The 25,355-nt window shown below is 48.6% G+C and overlaps 1 protein-coding gene across 1 annotated transcript in view; it reads right to left on the bottom strand.

Moving 5' to 3' along the window:
- The window catches only part of Wdr27 (WD repeat domain 27), a 146,854-nt gene extending 122,356 nt beyond the window's left edge, over nt 1-24,498 (bottom strand). The window contains exons 1-4 of the mRNA XM_077109623.1: nt 24,361-24,498; nt 23,912-24,053; nt 21,057-21,181; nt 6,905-7,018 (exon numbers count right to left, since the gene is read on the bottom strand). Coding sequence (XP_076965738.1) covers nt 6,905-7,018; nt 21,057-21,181; nt 23,912-24,053; nt 24,361-24,498 — 519 coding nt within the window. The remainder of the gene's footprint in view (nt 1-6,904; nt 7,019-21,056; nt 21,182-23,911; nt 24,054-24,360) is intronic.
- Between the last annotated feature and the right edge of the window lie 857 nt (nt 24,499-25,355).

Genomic DNA, 25,355 nt, shown 5'->3' with positions numbered 1-25,355 from the left:
TCTCTAACCCACGGGAGAGGGCACTTCCATCCTCTCTGACCCACGGGAGAGGGCACTTCCATCCTCTCTGACCCACGGGAGAGGGGACTTCCATCCTCTCTGACCCACGGGAGAGGGCACTTCCATCCTCTCTAACCCACGGGAGAGGGCACTTCCATCCTCTCTAACCCACGGGAGAGGGCACTTCCATCCTCTCTAACCCACGGGAGAGGGCACTTCCATCCTCTCTAACCCACGGGAGAGGGCACTTCCATCCTCTCTAACCCACGGGAGAGGGCACTTCCATCCTCTCTGACCCACGGGAGAGGGGACTTCCATCCTCTCTAACCCACGGGAGAGGGCACTTCCATCCTCTCTAACCCACGGGAGAGGGCACTTCCATCCTCTCTAACCCACGGGAGAGGGCACTTCCATCCTCTCTAACCCACGGGAGAGGGCACTTCCATCCTCTCTAACCCACGGGAGAGGGCACTTCCGTCCTCTCTAACCCACGGGGAGAGGGCACTTCCATCCTCTCTAACCCACGGGAGAGGGCACTTCCATCCTCTCTAACCCACGGGAGAGGGGACTTCCATCCTCTCTAACCCACGGGAGAGGGCACTTCCATCCTCTCTGACCCACGGGGAGAGGGCACTTCCATCCTCTCTAACCCACGGGAGAGGGCACTTCCATCCTCTCTGACCCACGGGAGAGGGCACTTCCATCCTCTCTAACCCACGGGAGAGGGCACTTCCATCCTCTCTAACCCACGGGAGAGGGCACTTCCATCCTCTCTAACCCACGGGGAGAGGGCACTTCCATCCTCTCTGACCCACGGGAGAGGGCACTTCCATCCTCTCTAACCCACGGGAGAGGGCACTTCCATCCTCTCTAACCCACGGGAGAGGGCACTTCCATCCTCTCTAACCCACGGGAGAGGGCACTTCCATCCTCTCTGACCCACGGGAGAGGGCACTTCCATCCTCTCTAACCCACAGGAGAGGGGACTTCCATCCTCTCTAACCCACGGGAGAGGGCACTTCCATCCTCTCTAACCCACGGGAGAGGGGACTTCCATCCTCTCTAACCCACGGGAGAGGGCACTTCCATCCTCTCTGACCCACGGGAGAGGGCACTTCCATCCTCTCTGACCCACGGGAGAGGGGACTTCCATCCTCTCTAACCCACGGCAGAGGGGACTTCCATCCTCTCTGACCCACGGGAGAGGGCACTTCCATCCTCTCTGACCCACGGGAGAGGGCACTTCCATCCTCTCTGACCCACGGGAGAGGGCACTTCCATCCTCTCTGACCCACGGGAGAGGGCACTTCCATCCTCTCTGACCCACGGGAGAGGGGACTTCCATCCTCTCTGACCCACGGGAGAGGGCACTTCCGTCCTCTCTAACCCACGGGAGAGGGCACTTCCATCCTCTCTAACCCACGGGAGAGGGCACTTCCATCCTCTCTAACCCACGGGAGAGGGCACTTCCATCCTCTCTGACCCACGGGAGAGGGCACTTCCATCCTCTCTAACCCACGGGGAGAGGGCACTTCCATCCTCTCTAACCCACGGGAGAGGGCACTTCCATCCTCTCTAACCCACGGGAGAGGGCACTTCCATCCTCTCTGACCCACGGGAGAGGGCACTTCCATCCTCTCTGACCCACGGGAGAGGGCACTTCCATCCTCTCTAACCCACGGGAGAGGGCACTTCCATCCTCTCTAACCCACGGGAGAGGGCACTTCCATCCTCTCTGACCCACGGGAGAGGGCACTTCCATCCTCTCTGACCCACGGGAGAGGGGACTTCCATCCTCTCTAACCCACGGGGAGAGGGCACTTCCATCCTCTCTAACCCACGGGAGAGGGCACTTCCATCCTCTCTGACCCACGGGAGAGGGCACTTCCATCCTCTCTGACCCACGGGAGAGGGCACTTCCATCCTCTCTAACCCACGGGAGAGGGCACTTCCATCCTCTCTGACCCACGGGAGAGGGGACTTCCATCCTCTCTAACCCACGGGAGAGGGCACTTCCATCCTCTCTGACCCACGGGAGAGGGCACTTCCATCCTCTCTGACCCACGGGGAGAGGGCACTTCCATCCTCTCTAACCCACGGGAGAGGGCACTTCCATCCTCTCTAACCCACGGGAGAGGGCACTTCCATCCTCTCTGACCCACGGGAGAGGGCACTTCCATTCCATCCTCTCTGACCCACGGGAGAGGGGACTTCCATCCTCTCTAACCCACGGGAGAGGGCACTTCCATCCTCTCTGACCCACGGGAGAGGGGACTTCCATCCTCTCTGACCCACGGGAGAGGGCACTTCCATCCTCTCTGACCCACGGGAGAGGGGACTTCCATCCTCTCTGACCCACGGGGAGAGGGCACTTCCATCCTCTCTAACCCACGGGAGAGGGCACTTCCATCCTCTCTGACCCACGGGAGAGGGCACTTCCATCCTCTCTGACCCACGGGAGAGGGGACTTCCATCCTCTCTAACCCACGGGAGAGGGCACTTCCATCCTCTCTGACCCACGGGAGAGGGCACTTCCATCCTCTCTGACCCACGGGAGAGGGCACTTCCATCCTCTCTAACCCACGGGGAGAGGGCACTTCCATCCTCTCTAACCCACGGGAGAGGGCACTTCCATCCTCTCTAACCCACGGGAGAGGGCACTTCCATCCTCTCTGACCCACGGGAGAGGGCACTTCCATCCTCTCTAACCCACGGGGAGAGGGCACTTCCATCCTCTCTGACCCACGGGAGAGGGCACTTCCATCCTCTCTAACCCACGGGAGAGGGGACTTCCATCCTCTCTAACCCAAGGGAGAGGGCACTTCCATCCTCTCTAACCCACGGGAGAGGGCACTTCCATCCTCTCTGACCTACGGGAGAGGGGACTTCCATCCTCTCTAACCCACGGCAGAGGGGACTTCCATCCTCTCTGACCCAAGGGAGAGGGCACTTCCATCCTCTCTGACCCACGGGAGAGGGCACTTCCATCCTCTCTGACCCACGGGAGAGGGCACTTCCATCCTCTCTGACCCACGGGAGAGGGCACTTCCATCCTCTCTGACCCACGGGAGAGGGACTTCCGTCCTCTCTGACCCACGGGAGAGGGCACTTCCGTCCTCTCTAACCCACGGGAGAGGGCACTTCCATCCTCTCTAACCCACGGGAGAGGGCACTTCCATCCTCTCTAACCCACGGGAGAGGGCACTTCCATCCTCTCTGACCCACGGGAGAGGGCACTTCCATCCTCTCTAACCCACGGGGAGAGGGCACTTCCATCCTCTCTAACCCACGGGAGAGGGCACTTCCATCCTCTCTAACCCACGGGAGAGGGCACTTCCATCCTCTCTGACCCACGGGAGAGGGCACTTCCATCCTCTCTAACCCACGGGGAGAGGGCACTTCCATCCTCTCTAACCCACGGGAGAGGGCACTTCCATCCTCTCTAACCCACGGGAGAGGGCACTTCCATCCTCTCTGACCCACGGGAGAGGGCACTTCCATCCTCTCTGACCCACGGGAGAGGGGACTTCCATCCTCTCTAACCCACGGGGAGAGGGCACTTCCATCCTCTCTAACCCACGGGAGAGGGCACTTCCATCCTCTCTGACCCACGGGAGAGGGCACTTCCATCCTCTCTGACCCACGGGAGAGGGGACTTCCATCCTCTCTAACCCACGGGAGAGGGCACTTCCATCCTCTCTGACCCACGGGAGAGGGGACTTCCATCCTCTCTGACCCACGGGAGAGGGCACTTCCATCCTCTCTGACCCACGGGAGAGGGGACTTCCATCCTCTCTGACCCACGGGGAGAGGGCACTTCCATCCTCTCTAACCCACGGGAGAGGGCACTTCCATCCTCTCTGACCCACGGGAGAGGGCACTTCCATCCTCTCTGACCCACGGGAGAGGGGACTTCCATCCTCTCTAACCCACGGGAGAGGGCACTTCCATCCTCTCTGACCCACGTTAGAGGGCACTTCCATCCTCTCTGACCCACGGGAGAGGGCACTTCCATCCTCTCTAACCCACGGGGAGAGGGCACTTCCATCCTCTCTAACCCACGGGAGAGGGCACTTCCATCCTCTCTAACCCACGGGAGAGGGCACTTCCATCCTCTCTGACCCACGGGAGAGGGCACTTCCATCCTCTCTGACCCACGGGGAGAGGGCACTTCCATCCTCTCTGACCCACGGGAGAGGGCACTTCCATCCTCTCTGACCCACGGGAGAGGGCACTTCCATCCTCTCTGACCCACGGGAGGGCGCACTTCCATCCTCTCTGACCCACGGGAGAGGGCACTTCCATCCTCTCTGACCCACGGGAGAGGGCACTTCCATCCTCTCTGACCCACGGGAGAGGGGACTTCCATCCTCTCTGACCCACGGGAGAGGGCACTTCCATCCTCTCTGACCCACGGGAGAGGGGACTTCCATCCTCTCTGACCCACGGGAGAGGGCACTTCCATCCTCTCTGACCCACGGGAGAGGGCACTTCCATCCTCTCTAACCCACGGGAGAGGGCACTTCCATCCTCTCTAACCCACGGGAGAGGGGACTTCCATCCTCTCTGACCCACGGGAGAGGGGACTTCCATCCTCTCTGACCCACGGGAGAGGGCACTTCCATCCTCTCTGACCCACGGGAGAGGGCACTTCCATCCTCTCTAACCCACGGGGAGAGGGCACTTCCATCCTCTCTAACCCACGGGAGAGGGCACTTCCATCCTCTCTAACCCACGGGAGACGGCACTTCCGTCCTCTCTAACCCACGGGAGAGGGCACTTCCATCCTCTCTAACCCACGGGAGACGGCACTTCCATCCTCTCTAACCCACGGGAGACGGCACTTCCGTCCTCTCTAACCCACGGGAGACGGCACTTCCGTCCTCTCTAACCCACGGGAGAGGGCACTTCCGTCCTCTCTAACCCACGGGAGAGGGCACTTCCGTCCTCTCTAACCCACGGGAGAGGGCACTTCCGTCCTCTCTAACCCACGGGAGAGGGCACTTCCATCCTCTCTAACCCACGGGAGAGGGCACTTCCATCCTCTCTAACCCACGGGAGAGGGCACTGCCGTCCTCACTAACCCACGGGAGAGGGCACTTCCGTCCTCTCTAACCCACGGGAGAGGGCACTTCCGTCCTCTCTAACCCACGGGAGAGGGCACTTCCATCCTCTCTAACCCACGGGAGAGGGCACTTCCATCCTCTCTAACCCACGGGAGAGGGCACTTCCATCCTCTCTAACCCACGGGAGAGGGCACTTCCATCCTCTGTAACCCACGGGAGAGGGCACTGCCGTCCTCACTAACCCACGGGAGAGGGCACTTCCATCCTCTCTAACCCACGGGAGAGGGCACTTCCATCCTCTCTAACCCACGGGAGAGGGCACTTCCATCCTCTCTAACCCACGGGAGAGGGCACTGCCGTCCTCACTAACCCACGGGAGAGGGCACTTCCATCCTCTCTAACCCACGGGAGAGGGCACTTCCATCCTCTCTAACCCACGGGAGAGGGCACTTCCATCCTCTCTAACCCACGGGAGAGGGCACTTCCATCCTCTCTGACCCACGGGAGAGGGGACTTCCATCCTCTCTAACCCACGGGGAGAGGGCACTTCCGTCCTCTCTAACCCACGGGAGAGGGCACTTCCATCCTCTCTAACCCACGGGAGAGGGCACTTCCATCCTCTCTAACCCACGGGAGAGGGCACTTCCATCCTCTCTAACCCACGGGGAGAGGGCACTGCCATCCTCTCTAACCCACGGGGAGAGGGCACTTCCATCCTCTCTGACCCACGGGAGAGGGCACTTCCGTCCTCTCTGACCCACGGGAGAGGGGACTGAAGATACAAGCCCAGGACAGGTTGGAAACAAGCCTGTGTGTGCAGCCAACTTCCCTATGGGGGGCATAGGTGGAAGGCAGGAGCCCCTCAGCAGGGCTGCATCTGATGGGCACCCTGTCCACTGAACATGTGATTGAGCACCACACACTGCGTCCACTGGGTCAGACACTAACCAGCACCTGGGGGAGTGGGCAGTGTGAAGGATAGAGTGGGAGAGAGGCGCTGGCCACTCCCTTATCCCCAGTCCTTGGGAGAGATCTGGAGAGTGACCTTGGTTGTGAAGGAAGTCCACCTGCCCAGCAGGCACGGGCCTCTCACACAGTTCCCCCACCTCATAAGCACAGCTCGCCCTGTGCCTCCCGATGGCCACCTCAGAGGAGTCCCCTCTTTGAATCTGGTGAGCAGTGCAGGTGGGGCATTGGCTGAGCTCGAGTAGGGCAGCGTCCAGCGGCAGCTGGTCAGGGGTGCAGCTAGGATGTCTGTCCCCACGCCTGCACCAGAGCAGGGGAGAGCAGTCCCTGGGTGGTCCACCCCGGCTTCACCACACAGGTGCTCCAAAACCACCAAGGCAGGCCCCTAACGAGTCACTTTCCTGATAGATGTCGCGACTCTCAATTTTCCTTCCAAGGCAGTGTATAAAGTCCTCCCTTGGTTAATAAAACTCCAACAATGCCAGCTGACTTGGGCCTGAGGGGACAAACTCGCATTTCCCTCTCTTTCCGTTAAGCATGGGTCAGTTCTCACTGAACACCCCAGTTCTGAACACTGGGTCTTCTGCTCTCAGTCACCAGAAACACTGGTGATAAATTAACCCTTTAGCTCTCAAAGTCGAGGGTCTGAGGTGAGTTCCTGCAGCCAGTCACATCTGTGTGGGAATGCAACAGGCCAAGGAGCGTGTGGCTGGGAATCCCGACCCAGCTCCCAGCCCCTGCCAGATTCCTTTTTTGTATGAAAAGTAGAGACCAGCAACAAGCCACACATGGACAGTGATCATCAAACAACAATGCACCAATGTGCTCGTGCCTTTGCCCAATATCAGAAATCAGCCCGGGGCCCACCCTACCTTAAAGCTCCTGTCTTCAGACACTGAAATGAGGGTTTGTCCCTGCCAGGGACAAAATTCTGCAGCGGTCACTGGGCCCTGATGGCCCTCCAGTTCCACCAGCACAGATGGACTCTAGGAGAATGGTGAAGAAGATTACTAGAGGGGTGTTCTGGAATGAGTATCATCAGGAAGTCATAGCATACCACAGAGAGTACTCCCTACTGAAATAAGTTCTACTTTACGTGTCCACTCTTCCAACTGTGGAACGAGTCCTGTGTACACCTGGAAGTGAGGATTCCAAAGGCTGACATCCTGGGGGGCTCAGGCTGGCGCACTTCAGCAGGACTGCAGCAACGGCAGCCCAGCACCAGGCCCGGTGCCCCATGCCCAGCACCTCCACTGCACCCTCCTGAGGCTGCTATCTGCTGCCAGAGGCCTCGGGTTCCTGTGGGAGGGTGCCAGGGTACTCCAGTGTCTTCCTCTGACTTATCTCCCTGTCCCTTCCTTGCTGAGAGCCATGGCCGAGTCTGTATGGCCCCTGGCATTTTGCCAACAGTATTGATTGACAGGTGAGGCATTACTATCCACCTCTGCCGCTACTTTTGAGTTCTCGCACTACTTTGGAGTTCTCGTGGGGATTTCCGGGGATTCCCTGAGAGTTCCCATTCGTTGGGGAAGTGCAGGAGGAGGGGTTTCTGGGAGAGATATTTCCGGCTGGGGGTTCCTGGACGAGCCACGTGTGTTCGGGAGAATTCCCCAGGGAGCGTAGGTGAAGTGTTTTCCTGCAGTTCAAAAATAAAGTTTGTTCCTGCTTCAGTGGCTCGTGATTTGTGCCCAGCCAGACTGCAACAATTGGCGGCCGGTGCGGGGAACATCTGAAGCTTGAGGGTAAGTGAAATTGGGTGACCATTTTTAAAAAAAATTGTGTTCTTGTTTTGATTTGTTTTGTTTTTGTTTCAAGCTGCCTATCCCTAGAGTTTTCTCAGGCAGACTGGGAAAAATGGTTGGCTCAAGGTTTGAAGTTGTTTGCCCCTGAGGAAGAGATAGAAATAGACCACAAATGCACATGTCAAGAAAATAGGAAAATTGATACAACGATTTTTTGTTCCATTTTTGTTTCATTCTGTTTCGGTTTTGTTTTGTGTTATCTTATTGGGTTGCATTATCTTTATAACAGATTAGAAATTAGTAAAAAACATACTGAAAGAGTGTTAAGTAAATTGTTAGATGTTCAGACCATGGAGAAAGACATTTTAGATCAAGCAAAAGAGAAGGTCTCTCGAGCTAGTCAGACAGAGGAAGAAAATTTAAAGGAAGAAAGCTTAGAGGAGAAACAGCTATTAGGGAAAAAGCTACAACAGGAGACTGCTACTAACACCGTTCTATCACCAGAGAGCGTAATTCAACCAACAGCTCCACCTATGGAGATAGCTGAGTGGCCCTCAACCCCCGTAGCTGATAGATGGGATCCTGAGAGAGGACCTCAAAGATTAGCATGCCCTGTACTTGAGCAGGCAGGAGGGCAGCGAATTCACTGTCGGGAGCCATTCTCACACATGACTGGGTGACTCCCGATCAGGGTCTGAGGAGCTCTGGCTGTGTCGGAGCTTTCCCGGCCCTCTCCTGTTGAGAGAACCTGTCCGTGTGGGGGTGTAACTGACCACTGACCCCGGAGGCCCAATCACTGACCCTGACCTTGGAGTGCGGCCCCCCTTTAACCTTCATTGGATGGAATTATACCCTGAATTTCTTGCTCCCCAATAAAAGGCTACTCCCTGGCGTGCTCGCTCTCTCTCTCTCCTGCTAGCCCTGAGTAATCCTTGCTGCCCTGCCGGGCGGTTAGAGGAGGGAACCAGAGAGGGGAGCCGTCTCAGACCTGGTCATAGAAAAAGGTAACTGAGTCTGTGTGTTTATTTCGATCTCACTAGCTAACTTTTATGCCAAGAACCTCATTAATGAAACCATTGCGCTGGCCGCTTGGTAGAATTTACTGTGCTTTAGAGTTCAAAACAGTGAAGCAGTTAAAGGAGGCTATAACAACCTATGGTCCTCAAGCACCCTTCACTGTAAGCATGGTCGAATCCATTACCAACTTGGACATGACGCCAGCAGATTGGGCTAGCATGTGTAAATCTGTGCTAAATGGAGGACAATATTTGTTATGGAAGGTTGCCAATGAGGAATTTTGCAGGGAACAGCTAGGGGAAGTGCAGCAGCCAGTTACCCTCAAAGAAATCTAGAAATGTTGCTAGGGAAAGGACCTTATGAGGGTCAACGGCAACAAATTGAATATGATCCTGGCATATACGCACAAATTGCTGTAGATGCGGTTAGGGCATGGAAAACTCTACAGGGGCATGGAGATTTACAAGGACAATTATCTAAGGTAATACAAGGAACTAATGAACCTTACGCTGAATTTGTAGATAGGCTTATTCAAGCAGCTTCCAGAATTTTGGGGAATACAGAACAAGCAATGCCATTTATAAAACAACTGGCTTATGACCAAGCAAATCGTTGCTGCAGAGAGGTCATTAGACCATGGAAACATGAAGATTTAAACACATATATTAAATTATGTAGAGACATTAATGAACAAGGCCAAGTCTTGGCAGCAGTACAACAGGCTTTAGATGCCAAGCCAAAAACATGCTACAATTGTGAACAAACAGGACATTTTAAAAGGAGTTGCCCCATAGGAGGAGGGTTTAACAAAGCTGGGTATCAAAGGAATAGAATACCGGGTATTTGCCCACGATGCCGCAGAGGGAGACATTGGGCTAATGAATGCCGTTCTCAAACCACCATAGAGGGTACTCCGCTATCAAAAAATGGAAAAGGACCAGGTGTTTACCCACGATATCGTGGAGAAAGGCATCGGGCTCCATTGCCAAAAAACGGACAGGGGGGCCCACGACCACAAATGTGCGGGGCACTGGAGGAACCCAGCAACACCATGGAAGAACCCAGCAACAGCATCAGGGTAGTGCCCAGGACACATTGTCCATTAAATCCCTCATCAGACAAACCAGAGGGAGCACAGGGTTGGACATCTGCGCCTCCATCAGAGCAGTACTAACTCCAGAGATGAGAGTTCAATTCATTCCCACAGGAGTAAAAGGACCTCTTCCCCAAGGAACAGTAGGCTTATTGTTAGCATGCAGTTCTTCTACTCTAAAAGGACTTATAATAAGTCCTGGGGTAATTGATCCCGACTATGAAGATGAAATAAAAATTATAGCTAGTTCTCCAAAGGGTATATCAGTAATTTCACCAGGAGATAGAATAGCACAGTTATTAATAATACCCAGCCTGCATGATAAATTTTCCAGTAGTAGTATAGAAAGAGGTTCCAGGGGATTAGGCTCCACAGGTGTACATTGGGCTATGCTGTCTTTAAATTTAGATTCTCGCCCAATGCTAATGAATTTAATGGGCTACTGGATACAGGTGCAGACCTTAGCATCATCTCTCGTCAAATGGCCAAAACATTGGCCATTACAACAAGTCACTCAAACGCTTTGAGGCCTAGGAGTGGCGACTAATCCCCATAGAAGTGCAATGGTATTAGATTGGAAGGATCCTGAAGGATGTGAAGGAACTATACAGCCATATGTATTGGATCATCTTCCTATAAATTTATGGGGACGAGATGTCCTAGATCAATTATGTTTGACGTTAACAAATAACATCAATCCTAATGCTCCCACTACTAGGGCTAGACAAGGTTTCAGGAAAGAAAAAAGATTAGGAGAACAAGGTATAGCAGCACCAATTCAAATAGATCAAGGAATAAATAGACATGGACTGGGTTTTCAGAAGGGGTCACTGAGGCAATAGAAATTACTTGGGAGAAGAGATCCAACATGGCGGCGGGCACGGAGGTATCAAGTCTCCGACCTCTCCAGCTGCGCGGGCATAGGGAGTCTTAAATTGTCTAATGCCTCAAGATCAATTGGCATTGCTGAGCTAACGTGGATCTGGGGCGAATAGCCTGTTCCTATCAGAACACACACCGAGCCCAGTGCAGCCGAATTCAGGCTCCCATTCGCCTGCGTCTCGCAGACAAACTGCTCTGGCTTAGTGCTAAAGAAACCGCGGAAACTGCTTCTCGGTCCGGGTCCGCACCGAATACTGTGTAGGTAAATACCAACCGAGCCTTCACAAGCAGTGGCAACAGGATTGAGACGGGGCTTGAGAGGGCCAGTCAGGACCCACCCGTTGCTTTGGTCACCCAGCAAAGGGAACGAAATGCTGCCATTCACATGGGATACCAACATGGCAGAGAACTGACGTCACCAGAAAGCGGCAGAGGAGATAACTTCATTGATACCAGTGGTGACAGGTGTGTGATCCCCTAGCCCCCACCTCCACACAGTGGGGAAACCTCAAGGGCCCCTCCAAGCTCTCCTGTGAGCGCGATAGTCAGACCAGAGATAGGAGTGGCGCGGGACCCGTGGCGCGAGAACCCCAGCTACCGCTCCCACCAGCACAGACAACTGAGGTCACTTGCACCAGTTCCCGGGGGCGTGGCTACCGGAGGGCAAGCAAAATACACCGAGGGCTCTCAGCCCCAAGCTCCACAACCTTAGGGGCTGACGGATTGGCAAGCAGGGAGAGTGTGCCCAGTTGTTCAAGAAGATAGGGCTCCCGTGAGCAACAGAACTGGTGCGTAACCAGTACTGTGGTGAGCGTCACCTGTGAACGGGGCCAGTGGCCAGGTGACTAGACGCAAGAAACGGCCCAGACACTCAGGAGTGGAGACCCGCCCAGTCGGGGAGGAGGAGCTGCTGCACAGGGATTGGTTCCCGTTCACTGAGAGGAGAAGCTTGGCCCGGTGGGCACAGCTCCACCTACGGGAAGAGAGTTAATCAAACTCTAAGACTGCATTTTTAAATTTTTTTTTAATTTTTGATTTTAATTTTTTTTCTTTTTTAAGTTTTTAAAATATTTTTTGTATTTATTTATTTTTTTATTTTCACTTTTTTTGATTTTTTTAATTTTTTCTTTTTTATTTTCTATTTTTTCTTTTGTCTTTTCATTTCTTTTCAATCTCCTTATTCCCCTTTCCTTGAATTCTATCTGTTTACTCTCATTCTCTTTAGTGACTTCTTCCCTTCCTTTCTAATACCTTTCCTCCCAAGCAATACGATGCTGTTTATGTGTAATTTACTAAATATGTATAGGTCAATGTTCCGGGACGTTATATAGTGCTACCAAGACCTTAACTTCCCCCAGATACTCCAGACCATTCTCCAGCTAATATCCCTCGTCAGCAGAGCAACCTTCCAAGGTTGCCAAGAGATACCAACCACAATACCATCACATCATTCAAACTAAATATAAGTCCCAAGACCAAATCGCAGACCGCTATATGCCATCAGAATCCATACACAGTTTAGGAAACGAATAAATCTACACTAAAGTGCAACAAAACTCATCATCTCTAGTCATAGTCTCCCATAACAAAAGAGAGACCCCAAAAGACACACACAAAACCAAATAAATTTATAGGAGTAAACAGTAACTCAGCAGTCAAACAGAGCAAGAAGTAACATAAGCAGCATGAAAAAGCAAGGAAGAAAAGGAGTACAAACAATGCAGGACAGCCTAAATATACAGGAGGACCTAGAGGCCTCAGAAAAATGGCCAAATGAAGAACTCAAAGAATACTGTAGACAGATGCAATGGAATCTTAAAGAGGATATGAGACAGCAAATTCAAACAATGAAAGAACTCATTGAAAATGAAATTCACAAGCAAATAAAAGAAGCAAATAAGCATCTTTATCAGGAGATAGAGATTATTTAAAAAATCAAACAATAATTTTAGAAATGAAGGAAACAATAAACCAAATTAAAAACTCAAATGAGAGTATCACTAATAGAGTGAAGCAAGTAGAAGACAGAACGTCAGATAATGAAGACAAAATATATCATCTTGAAAAGAGTCTAGCCAACTCAGATAGGCTGGTTAAAAATCACGAGAGAAACATCCAAGAGATATGGGATAACATAAAAAAAACAAACTTAAGAGTCATCGGGATAGAAGAAGGCATAGAGGTTCAAACTGTTGAATGAAATAATTATAGAAAACTTTCCAGAAATAAAAAAGGAAATGGATGTACAAATTGTAGATGCATACAGGACACCGAGCATACAAAATCACAGGAGACCAATGCCAAGACACATTGTTATGAAGATATCTAATATACAGAACAAAGAGAAAATATTAAAAGCTACAAGAGAAAGGAGGCAGATTACATTCAGGGGTAAATCAATTAGGTTAACAATGGATTTTTTATCACAGACACTGAAAGCGAGATCCTGGAACAACATATTTCAAACTCTGAAAGACAATGGATGCCAACCAAGAATTTTGTACCCAGCAAAATTAAGCTTCAGGTACGACAATGAAATAAAAATCTTTCATGATAAACAGAAGTTAAAAGAATTTGCAGCCAGAAAACCAGCATTGCAAAGCATCTTGAGCAAAACACTACATGAGGAAGAAATAAAAAACAATAACCTAAACCAACACTGGGAAGTAACTGAGTAAGCCAGAGAGCGGGGGGAAAGCTAATCATGGAGAAACAAAACAAATTTAAAAAAAAAAGATAAATAATCAAACATGGCTGGAAGTACAAATCATATATCAATAGTAACTCTAAACATAAATGGCTTAAACTCACCAATAAAGCGACATAGGCTGGTATCATGGATTAAAAAAACAAATCCAACAATATGGTGCCTCCAGGAGACACATTTGATTGGAAAAGACATACACAGGCTGAAGGTGAAAGGTTGGGAAAAAACATACCATGCACACGGTCCTCGCAAGCAAGCAGGGGTGGCCATCCTCATATCGAATAAAATCGACTTCAAGATTAAGTTAATCAAAAGGGATAAGGAAGGACATTATATACTGTTAAAAGGAACCATTCGCCAACAAGACACAACAATTATCAATATTTATGCACTAAATAATGGTACTGCGACATTCATAAAAAAAACTCTCCTCAAGTTCAAGAATCAAATAGACCACAACACAATAATTATGGGTGACTTCAACACACCTCTCTCACCATTGGACAAATCCTCCAAACAAAAGTTGAATAAAGAAACTATAGAACTCAATATCACAATCAATAACCTAGACTTAACTGACATATATAGAATATATCAACCATCATCAAGTGGGTATACTTTTTTCTCAGTAGCACATGGATCCTTCTCAAAAAGAGACCATATATTATGCCATAGGGCAACCCTCAGTAAGTATAAAGGGGTGGAAGTAATACCATGCATTTAATCTGATCATAATGGAATGAAACTGGAAATCAACGATAAAAGAAGGAAGGAAAAATCATACATCTCATGGAAAATGAACAATATGTTACTGAATGATCAATGGGTTACAGAAGACATAAAGGAGGAAATGAAAAAATTCTTAGAGACAAATGAAAATACAGACTCAACATATCGGAATCTATGGGACACAATGAAAGCAGTTTTAAGAGGGAAATTCATTGCCTGGAGGTCATTCCTCAAAAAAAGAAAAAACCAACAAATAAATGAGCTCACACTTCATCTCAAAGCCCTAGAAAAGGAAGAACACAACAACAGCAAACATAGCAGAAGGCAAGAAATAATTAAAATCAGAGCGGAAATCAACAAAATGGAAACAAAAGAAACTATTGAAAAAATTGACAAAACTAAAAGTTGGTTCTTTGAAAAGAAAAATAAGATCGACAGACCCTTAGCCATGCTACCGAAGAGAAGAAGAGAGAGAACTCAAATAACTAACATACGAGATGAAAAAGGAAATATCACAACAGATGCTACAGAAATACAGAAGACAATTAGGAATTATTTTGAAACCCTATATTCCAATAAAACAGAAGATCATGAAGACATTGATAAATTTCTTAAGTCATATGATTTGCCCAGACTGAATCAGGAGGATAACACACAATTTGAACAGGCCAATATCAATGGATGAAATAGAAGAAGCAATCAAAGGACTACCAACCAAGAAAAGCCCAGGACTGGATGGATATACAGCGGAGTTTTACAAAACCTTTAAAGAAGAATTAATACCAATACTTTTCAAGTTATTTCAGGAAATAGAAAAAGAGGGAGCCCTTCCAAATTCATTCTATGAGGCCAACATCACCCTGATTCCGAAACCAGACAAAGACACCTCAAAGAAAGAAAACTACAGACCAATATCTCTAATGAACCTAGATGCAAAAATCCTCAATAAAATTCTGGCGAATCGGATACAAAAACACATCAAAAAAATTGTGCACCATGATCAAGTAGGATTCATCCCTGGGATGCAAGGATGGTTCAATATACGGAAATCAATAAATGTTATTCACCACATCAATAGACTTAAAGATAAGAACCATATGATCATCTCGATAGATGCAGAAAAAGCATTCGACAAAATGCAGCATCCATTTGTTCAAAACACTAGAAAAACTAGGGATAACAGGAACTTACCTCAACATTGTAAAAGCTATCTATGCTAAGCCTCAGGCTAGCATCATTCTGAATGGAGAAAAATTGAAGGCATTCCCTCTAAAATCTGGAACAAGACAGGGATGCCCTCTATCACCACTTCTATTCAATATAGTCCTCGAATCACTGGCCAGAGAAATTAGACAGACAAAAGAAATTAAAGGCATATAAATAGGAAAAGAAGAACTTAAATTATCATTATTTGCAGAAGACATGATTCTATACCTAGAAGACCCAAAAGGGTCTACAAAGAAACTACTAGACTTAATAAATGAATTCAGCAAAGTGGCAGGATATAAAATCAACACGCATAAATCAAAGGCATTCCTGTATATCAGCGACAAAACTTCTGAAATGGAAATGAGAAAAAACACCCCATTCAAATATCCTCAAAAAATAAAATAAAATACTTGGGAATCAACCTAACAAAAGAGGTGAAAGACTTATACAATGAAAAATACAAAACCCTAAAGAGAGAAATAGAAGAAGATCTTAGAAGATGGAAAAATATACCCTGTTCATGGATAGGCAGAACTAACATCATCAAAATGGCGATATTACCAAAAGTTCTCTATAGGTTCAATGCAATGCCAATCAAAATCCCAATGACATTTCTTGTAGAAATAGATAAAGCAATCATGAAATTCATATGGAAAAATAAAAGACCCAGAACAGCAAAAGCAACTCTAAGCAGGAAGTGTGAATCAGGCGGTATAGCGATACCAGATTTCAAATTATACTATAGAGCAATAGTAACAAAAACAGCATGGTACTGGTACCAAAACAGGCGGGTGGACCAATGGTACAGAATAGAGGACACAGAGACTAATCCACAAAGTTACAACTATCTTATATTTGATAAAGGGGCTAAAAGCATGCAATGGAGAAAGGATAACATCTTCAACAAATGCTGCTGGGAAAACTGGAAATCCATATGCAACAAAATGAAACTGAATCCCTTTCTCTCGCCATGCACAAAAGTTAACTCAAAATGGATCAAGGAGCTTGATATCAAATCAGATACTCTGCATCTGATAGAAGAAAAAGTTGGCTCCGATCTGCATATTGTGGCTCCGATCTGCATATCTCCAAATTTCTTAATAGGACACCCATAGCACAAGAGTTAATAACAAGAATCAACAAGTGGGACTTACCCAAACTAAAAAGTTTTTTCTCAGCAAGAGAAACAATAAGAGAGGTAAATAGGGAGCCTACATCCTGGGAACAAATTTTTACTCCTCACACTTCAGATAGAGCCCTAATATCCAGAGTATTACAAAGAACTCAAAAATTAAACAATAAGATAACAAATAACCCAATCAACAAATGGGCCAAGGACCTGAACAGACACTTCTCAGAGGAGGACATACAATCAGTCAACAAGTACATGAAAAAATGCTCACCATCTCTAGCAGTCAGAGCAATGCAAATCAAAACCACCCTAAGATACCATCTCACTCCATTGGCAGCCATTATGAAGTCAAACAACAACAAGTGCTGGCGAGGATGTGGGGAAAAGCATACACTTGTACATTGCTGGTGGGAATGCAAATTGGTGCGGCCAATTTGGAAAGCAGTATGGAGATTCCTTGGAAAGCTGGGAATGGAACCACCATTACACCACCACTACAGGAGTATTTTGGCAAGAAGGTCCATTATTGTGGATACATTTATCTTATTCTCCTAACACTATTCTTACTAGGTATCCTGAGGCTGTAGGACAATTAATACTCAAAGGAATAAAAGCAGCAAAGGGAGTGTTTGGAATTTCTCCCAATAAAATTATTACTCTATATACTATGGATCAAATTGATGAGTTAGCTAATGAGTTAAATACTTGGGCAATAATCATGTGCAAATCTAATGTTTCATTTGATAATCACTTACCATCTAATCCTTTGTTGTCTTTTTGGTCTTCACATCCTGTAGTTTTTTCAAAAATGACAAGAGGAACCCCTATCATGAATGCTCCAAATGAATTCACTGATGGGTCAAATAATGGTACAGCAGCAATAGTTACACCTGATCAAACTTTTACATTTTTAGTACCCAAACAATCAGCTCAAAAGGCAGAGCTTAATGCAGTTTTACAAGCTTTTGTGATGTTTAAAGATTCTGTATTTAATTTATTTTCCAATAGTCAGTATATAGTTAATGCTATAATAACCCTTGAAGATGCTGGTAGGATTTCCCCTTCTTCTACTGTTTTCTCTTTGCTTTCCACTATACAAAGTCTAATCTGGGATAGAAAAGATCCATTCGTTATAGGACATATCAGGGCACATACAGGATTGCCTGGAGCCCTTAGTTTGGGCAATGATTTAGCAGATAAAACTACACATGACATACATATTTTCTCTTCACTAGAAGAAGCAACAAATTTTCACAAAAATGTTCCATGTCAATGCTAATACTTTACAAAAGTGTTTTAAAATAACTAAGGAACAAGCTAGACAAATAATAAAACAATGTCAAAATTGTGTGACCTTTTTACCACAAGTTAATCTTGGAGTCAATCCTAGAGGATTGATATCTAACCATATTTGGCAGATGGATGTCACACACTTGCCAGAATTTGGAAAATTAAAATATTTGCATGTTACAGTTGATATTTCTTCTGGATTTTTGATGGGCTCCCTTCATGCTGGAGAAAAAACTAAAGATATTATAGCTCATTGCTTACAAAATTTTGCCACTGTGGGCATTCCAAAACAGTTAAAAACAGATAATGGTCCTGGTTATACTTCTACCTCTTTTAAACAATTTTGCTCATCATTTGGCATTACTCATATAACAGGAATCCCATACAATCCTCAGGGACAAGGCATAGTTGAAAGAGCTCATCAAACTATTAAAATGTACTTATTAAAGCAAAAAGAGGGAATTGGAAAGGGGTATATATCCCCCAAAGATAAACTTATAATAACCCTTTTTACTCTAAACTTTTTAAATTTGGATTCATCAGGGCTTAGTGCTGCGGAAAGGCATATATGTCCAAAAACTGTACATAAGCCCAAGGTACTTTGGAAGGATATTCTAACAGGACAATGGAAAGGTCCCGACCCAGTGATTGTCTGGAGTCGGGGGGTCTGATTGTGTGTTTCCACAGGGAGAACAGCAGCCGATTTGGATTCCAGAGAGACTAACTAAAGCGATTTCTACAGACCAAAAAGAAGATGATTTGATTCAAATCCATAACAGCTGACATCCAGAGCTCCAGCTTGGCTATTCTTACATCTGCGACAGTGATTAACCAGGGTGCTTTTTTCAATATCTATTTTATTATTGCCTTTTCCCACATCATAAAGTTCTATTTTATTTTTTGAGCTCATACAGACCTAGGTTAATGTTTTTGTGATCAGTTTTATTTTTTGACTGTGGAGTTTTAAGTATTGCAATGGAGATTTCACCTGTGTAAAGCTACAAGGCCTTTACTATTGTCTTATGTGTTGTACGTTTGTGTGCACACTTGTGTTTGGTGTTGTATGTCTGTGTGTGCGTATGTCCATATAGCATATATAAGGAACGCTCATGAAAAAATGGATCCGAATTTTTTTTATTCACGTGATTTTAATGGTTTAATTTAAATTGGGTAAACAGCTGTTGAGGATTGTTTTAATATATGAACAAATAAGGAGGTTAACAGATCTGTTTGTTTACTTTCACCTTTCCTTTTCATTATATTTAATAATTCTGTTCAGGACAATGTACATTGTTCAGAAAATTGGTTTTTTAGTACCTATTGCAATGTTACATAATTTTTTTTTAGCATCATTGCCAGAATTCCTATGTTCATCCCAGTGCCGGTGAAGACAAAGATAAAACCAAACTACAGCTTCTTCAATAGTTATCACAACAAACTATATAAACTGATGCATCAATGAATAATAACTCAACAAGTGATGCTCAATCAAGAAGTCAATGTACTATGGGAGAAAATGGACATATTGATGGATGCCTCCTCTTTGAACTGCTTGCAGAACTTGCCTGGACTATGTATCACTTGTATGCATTGTGAACTATCTGTTGGTACAACAAATTGTGGTAGTGCTGGAGTATCTTTGCTGATGGTGTCACCGGTGGTACAATTTTTCAAAGGAGCCGTCAATTGGCTTAGTGTTGTGGCATTTTGCATCCTCCTCCCTTCTACTAGTGATGGTCTAAAATTTGGGGGCCAACAGAGGTGAGGCAAAGAACCTCACTCCCCCCACTGGCACCAAGGCCAAATTTGGGGGCCAACAGAGGTGAGGCAAAGAACCTCACCCCCCCACTGGCACCAAGGCCAAATTTGGGGGACAACAGAGGTGAGGCAAAGAACCTCACCCCCCCACTGGTGCAAAGGCCTATCCACAAGTATGGCTGTATGCTGGACCGGTAGTCAGTGACGGGTATGATCCAATTGCAGTGGTACCAACCTAAGACAGGAGGCTGGCGCCTAGAGGTCAGCTCATCCGATGACGGGTAAGGACCATGTGTAGTATTGGACAGCCTAACAGGCACGGTCCCTAAGCCACATTGCTTGTTGTTTAATTAAACAGAAAGGGGGAGATGCTGAGAGCCATGGCGGAGTCTGTATGGCCCCTGGCATTTTGCCAACAGTATTGATTGACAGGCGAGGCATTACTATCTGCCTCAGCTGCTACTTTTGAGTTCTCGTGCTACTTTGGAGTTCTCGGGGGGATTCCCAGGGAATCCCCGGGAGTTCCCATTGGTTGGAGAAGTGCAGGAGGAGGGATTTCCGGAGGATATGTTTCTGGTGGCTGGTTCCTGGAGCCCTCTGCCACACACACGACACACCTCCTCCAAGGTCTACGACCCACGAGACGATGCTCACTTCACTTAATGTGAGCCTCGGTTTACATCAGCTCCAAAGTCATCTGGAGACAGAAATGTCTTCTCTGTGTCCCCAAATGCCAGCACACACTGGGCATGATGAACATTTGCCATTTTACACCTGACACCTTCCTCCTCTATGTGTTTTAAGGTGATTGGTCAAGGAAAGCTATAGCACCAAACCCACACCATGACCTGTGTAGATCCAGCAAACAGATAGCAAGATGGGTGCCAGACTTGGGGAAAGCCCCAATCTGCATCTCAAGCACTATGTGCACCCAAAGGGAACAAAGTGCCCTCCTCCACGCTCCCACATCCCTTCCCACGCCCACTCAGCAGTACTTACCAGGAGTCAAGCGCCAGCTCCAGACGAACATTGTGGTTAAGACTGCCAACCTAGAGGGGGCTGCTGTCACTCCCCCTAGGCCCAACCAGGAGGTAAGTGAGCATCCCGGTCCTTTGTGGAAACAGGCTCTGGCCAGAACGTGGATGTGGCACTCTATACCACAAGGGCTCTGAAGGATCCCCAGGGTAGAAGCATGCTCAAGGCATCAAAGTCTTACAAGCACATGCTCAAGTCATCCCTGAAGTTCTGATGGTCTATCTCAACAGTGCTCTTTAATTCCAGCAGCTTTCCAATCTCAAGCTAAAGGTGTGTTTTCATTAAATCTTTATAAAAATACATCAAAATAAAACTACTACTTTAAAAGGAAGAGCAGAAAATTTTTTTAAAAAGGGGGGAGCAGGGTCTAAGCACCTGAGTGGCCCCACCAGCCCTGCACCTCCCGGGTTCCACAGTCGCCAGATCTTACCTCCACGTCCAACACCAAGACTCTGCTGCCAGCACATGCTGCAACAACACGGTCGTCTGGACTAAATCTTAAATACAGTACTTTTTCCAAAAGCGTACCCATGACGGTCCCTCGAGGAACCAGCCCTGGAGAAAGTTTCAGGCATCAGTTCGCAGTCACACAGCTTGGAAACCACAGAAGGGTGATAGTTCATTCTCTACCCTGACATCACCAGGGGAAGCACAATCACTTTGGGATGATTCTGGTTCTTTCAAAGTATCCAGATAACTGAAAGTGTTCGGGGCTCAGGACCTATTCTGGGTGGTAGAGGGACCATATGCTTTCAGAGTCCCACCATAAGGACATCCCCCAGCCGGCCTGCAGGGCCCAGGGGGTTGTGGTAAGCACGAGGAGTGGAGCTGGCCCAGGAGTCCCGCCTTTTCATGTGGAGCTGTGCCCAGGGCCCACCTGTGCCATAGAGCAAGCACTCCCTGGCACTGTCCTGGCCTGCCCTGGCACCTGGCCTGCCCCGGCACCTGCCCTCACTGCGGGCACCAGCCAGGCGGTGTCTCCAGCCCCCAAGACATGTCACAGGGTGCATGTGTGTCACTCCAAGTGTGGCTATGGCCAGGTCACCCTCTGGAGTCACTCAGGGGCTCCCTAGTAGCACCTCACCATGCCAGCCTCTTCCAGAAACTGGGATAGCACCCACGGGACAACTCAGTCAGGTAATGAGGAGACTCAGAAAACACCAATAACCAGAGAAAACAGCCATGGAGATGACCAGAGGGAAACTCTGCTACGACAGGGACCAAGCAGGAGAGGCAACTGGGTGCCAGGTGGTGGCCAGAAATGGCCCATGACAAAAGAGACACAGGCAGAATGGGCCATGGCTCGGTGCAGAGGGGTCCCATAAGCAGATGGAGCCACAAGGGGAGGCCCTGGGGCAGGACTGGTCTGCACTGCTCCTCCAGCTGGGGGTGGGGCTGCAGCTTTTGGACTCATGCTCTGCAGGAGGCAGGGGCCCTGGAGGGCTCTGTGCAGAGGGGTCCCATAAGCAGACTGACTTTAAAGGATGTTCCGGCTCCTGGGTTGAGTGGGCCTGGGGAGGGCAGGGAGGAGGGAGACTGGGAGAGGCTGATACAGAAATCCAGATGAGAGCCTGGGGGGCAAGCCTGGAAGCAGCCGTGGGGGTGCCAGGAGTTTCCAGGGGCGGCTGTGGTTTGAAGGCAATGCAGACAGAATTGATGACACAATGGAAATGGGGTCCAAGGCAAGGACACTTGAAGGTTCTGACCTGAATGCCAGAGGGAGGGAGTCTGGGTGACCCCGAGGGGAAGGCAGAGGAAAAGGTTCTGTGGGAAGGCAGGTCCCCGCCGGCCATCCTTCATCCTCTTAGACATTGGGGAAACGTCCAGAAGGGGTTACACGAGAGGCTGAGTCAAGAGAGGGGGCCCAGCCAGGGAGCAGAGGGTGCCATCGGCACACGAACTATGAAAAGCCAGCAGCCTGGCTGCAATCGTGGAGACAGGGACTTTGACGAGACAGGAGAAGCCTGCACTACACCATTTGGGGCTAGAGAAGGAGGAGCTGGCATGGAGGTTGCAGGCGAGTGGCCCCTAGGCTCAGAGGTCTGAGCTAACCAGACCCAGAGGCCAGGACCTGCCGTTCTCCAAGTCCAAGCACAAATCCAATCAGCATCGGACTCAGAAGTCCTGGGAACTATGCTCTCCAGTCCAGCGTACCCACGAACCAGACACATCTATGCCAGTTCCCGCAAAAGACTCGGGAGCCACATCAGTGGCTTCAGCTAGTGAGGACCACTGTGCCAGTTGCAGGAGAGACTGTCCTCACTCCACTGAGCTCCAGAACACCAAGGTGGACACCTGCAACCTGACTCTGCTCACCCAGGGCTACACCTCAGGGCTGAAGTTCTGCTCACCGTCCTGGGAGCACACCAGCTGGGAGAGAAAGTCTGTGGGAGCCTCCAGTGAACAGCCCAAAAGAAGCTCACCGGCACAGCTCCTTCTGCCTGGGAAGGCTGCCTATCTACAAGGATCTCTAGAACGAGTCACCACCAGGGGTTCCTCCTCTGCACCCCTACGTGAGCACATATGTAGTGCATGTGTCTGAGCTTGCTGACGGCAATACAGGCCCTGGAAATACTGACACTGTGCAGATTAAATGAAGGTGGGATATACCCTATTACCCCGCTGACTGAGTGAGCACTTTGTATTTTTTAGAGTAGCCTTATAAACTGAAATTCCTCTATTGGTCCCCACCTAACTTGTCAGACTCACCTGGCAACGTTCTCCTAACAGTGCCATGCATCTCACAAGACCTTCTCAGTTCTCCAACAGCCAGCGCCTCATGCCCAGAGCCTGTGTGTGCCCAGACCCCTCTGCCTCAATGCCAGCCTCATCCCCAGCTCCGGTGCCACACCCTCAGGCCCACACAACATGAAAGCCTCCATGCCCACCTTCTCTCTGCCACCCACACATGCCCACAATTCACAACCACTTGCTTGTCCATGGGGGTGTTCTGTCTCACACTCTGAGCCGTAAACACCACCACAGTTGACACACCCTGCCCCTTCACCCTGTCTCCAGCTCAGAGACAACCATGTGACCCTATACCTGACCATATGTCTTCAGATTGTCCTGAAGTTCGGGGTTTAAAATAAGAAAGCAAAGAAGAAAGCTCAAGAGCCCTTCAACCAGGAGACTATGTGTCAAGTGGGCCAGTCTGGGGACAAGGTGAGTTTAGATGCCTGCCATCAAGTGAAGAGCCCCAGGATCCGAGCTCCTAGGATAGGCAAGTATGCTTAAGGAGGATTTTTCCTTCTGAATATGTTTTAAAATGTGTTTTCTATTTACCTTTAAGTGACTTCTCTCTGCATTCATCCAGGTTCCATATCATAAGATGATCCTGTGATGCAGAACAGATTAGAGGTGGATTCTCTTTATTTCCAAAAGCCAGAGCAGTAATTGACTGAAGGTGTCCTTGTAGGATTAGAAGCTGAAAAAAAAATTTAAACCAAAATAACACAGATCACATTAACACCTAAAAAACAAAAGAGCAAAACAGCATTATTTCAAACCTAAGAAAGTAAATAGATGGGCTTTTCAAATATATTCATTTCATGTTTTCATTTTGAATTCATTCATTAAAATTCCTGCTTATGTACAGTGAACTATTCTCAAGTTAACCATGTCACGAATTCACAGAGGGCAAAGTTGCCCAAACAGCATCAAAGAAATGGTGGCAGGGGGCTGGGGGCTGGTGACCTTGGACTTAGGAAGAACACCTGCCCCTGGTTGAGCACCTGGTGAGAAGGGTCCCTGATGCTCCACAGGCAAAGCTGGTTCCCATGCAGGGGGAAGGCACAGTACAGCATGCTGCAGGCCAGCTGCACATGAGACGCAGCCTCCTTGGACTCAGCCAGGTACTTCTCTGTAATCATGGTGTCCTCACAGTCACCGATGCAGGACACCTCCTGGGCCATTTTCAACTTTGATCTGAAAACACAAAGCACAGGAAAGATGATGCAGGTCTTATATTTGACACAAACAAGAGTCTTCCGTTCACGATTGTCAGCACGACTACTTGCATCACATCATATCTAAATGACACACCTCCTCCACTCCAAGAAGGAGATCTCTAAAGGAGCTGGAGGCTCCAGATGCAGGCCACCCACTCCCCCAGGGTCTTTCCAGTCAGCAGGTCTGTACCGGACCCCACACTTCCCACCTCCCCAGTCTTCTTCCAGGACCAGGAAGTGCGGGCAGCTGCCTCACAGAAGCAGAGACACCACAGACCCCTAAGCTATGGCTTAAAGCCTTCAAAACACCAGTGAGCAGACCAAATACTGCATCAGCTTCCCCCTGCGCGTAGCCAATGAGCCGGAGGTAAGCTGCATGCAAACCCCGATGGCTGAGAGCTAACCTGTCGTCGACACTAAGTCAGCAAGTACCGTCAGGGAGGCACAGCCAGAGGGAAAGCTAGTAAGAGGGACAACACCAAAAACGTTCAGATTCTCTCCTACTACGTACTCTGTAGCTTCATCAGTGTCACCACCACAGACACGTGTGGCATTGGCCTGCAGGCCCTGGACTCTGCACTGCCCCATGCTTCCTGACTCGCTCACAGACCTCTGGTCATCCTGCTGGCCTAGCCACCTGGTGGTCATGTTGCCCACACACAACCTAAGGGTGACAGGGTTCATTCAGTTTGGAGAGACCTGACCAGGGCTCAGGAACAAAGTAGCAGTAACAATAGAGGAGCAGGAAATGGACAGTGGGCCAGAAAGGAGGGCACAGT

The sequence above is a fragment of the Callospermophilus lateralis genome, chromosome 6 (genome assembly GCF_048772815.1).
Source record: "Callospermophilus lateralis isolate mCalLat2 chromosome 6, mCalLat2.hap1, whole genome shotgun sequence".
NCBI classification, from domain to species: domain Eukaryota; kingdom Metazoa; phylum Chordata; class Mammalia; order Rodentia; family Sciuridae; genus Callospermophilus; species Callospermophilus lateralis.
Note: the sequence above shows the minus strand (reverse complement) of the source record. Positions and strands in the feature narration are given on the sequence as shown.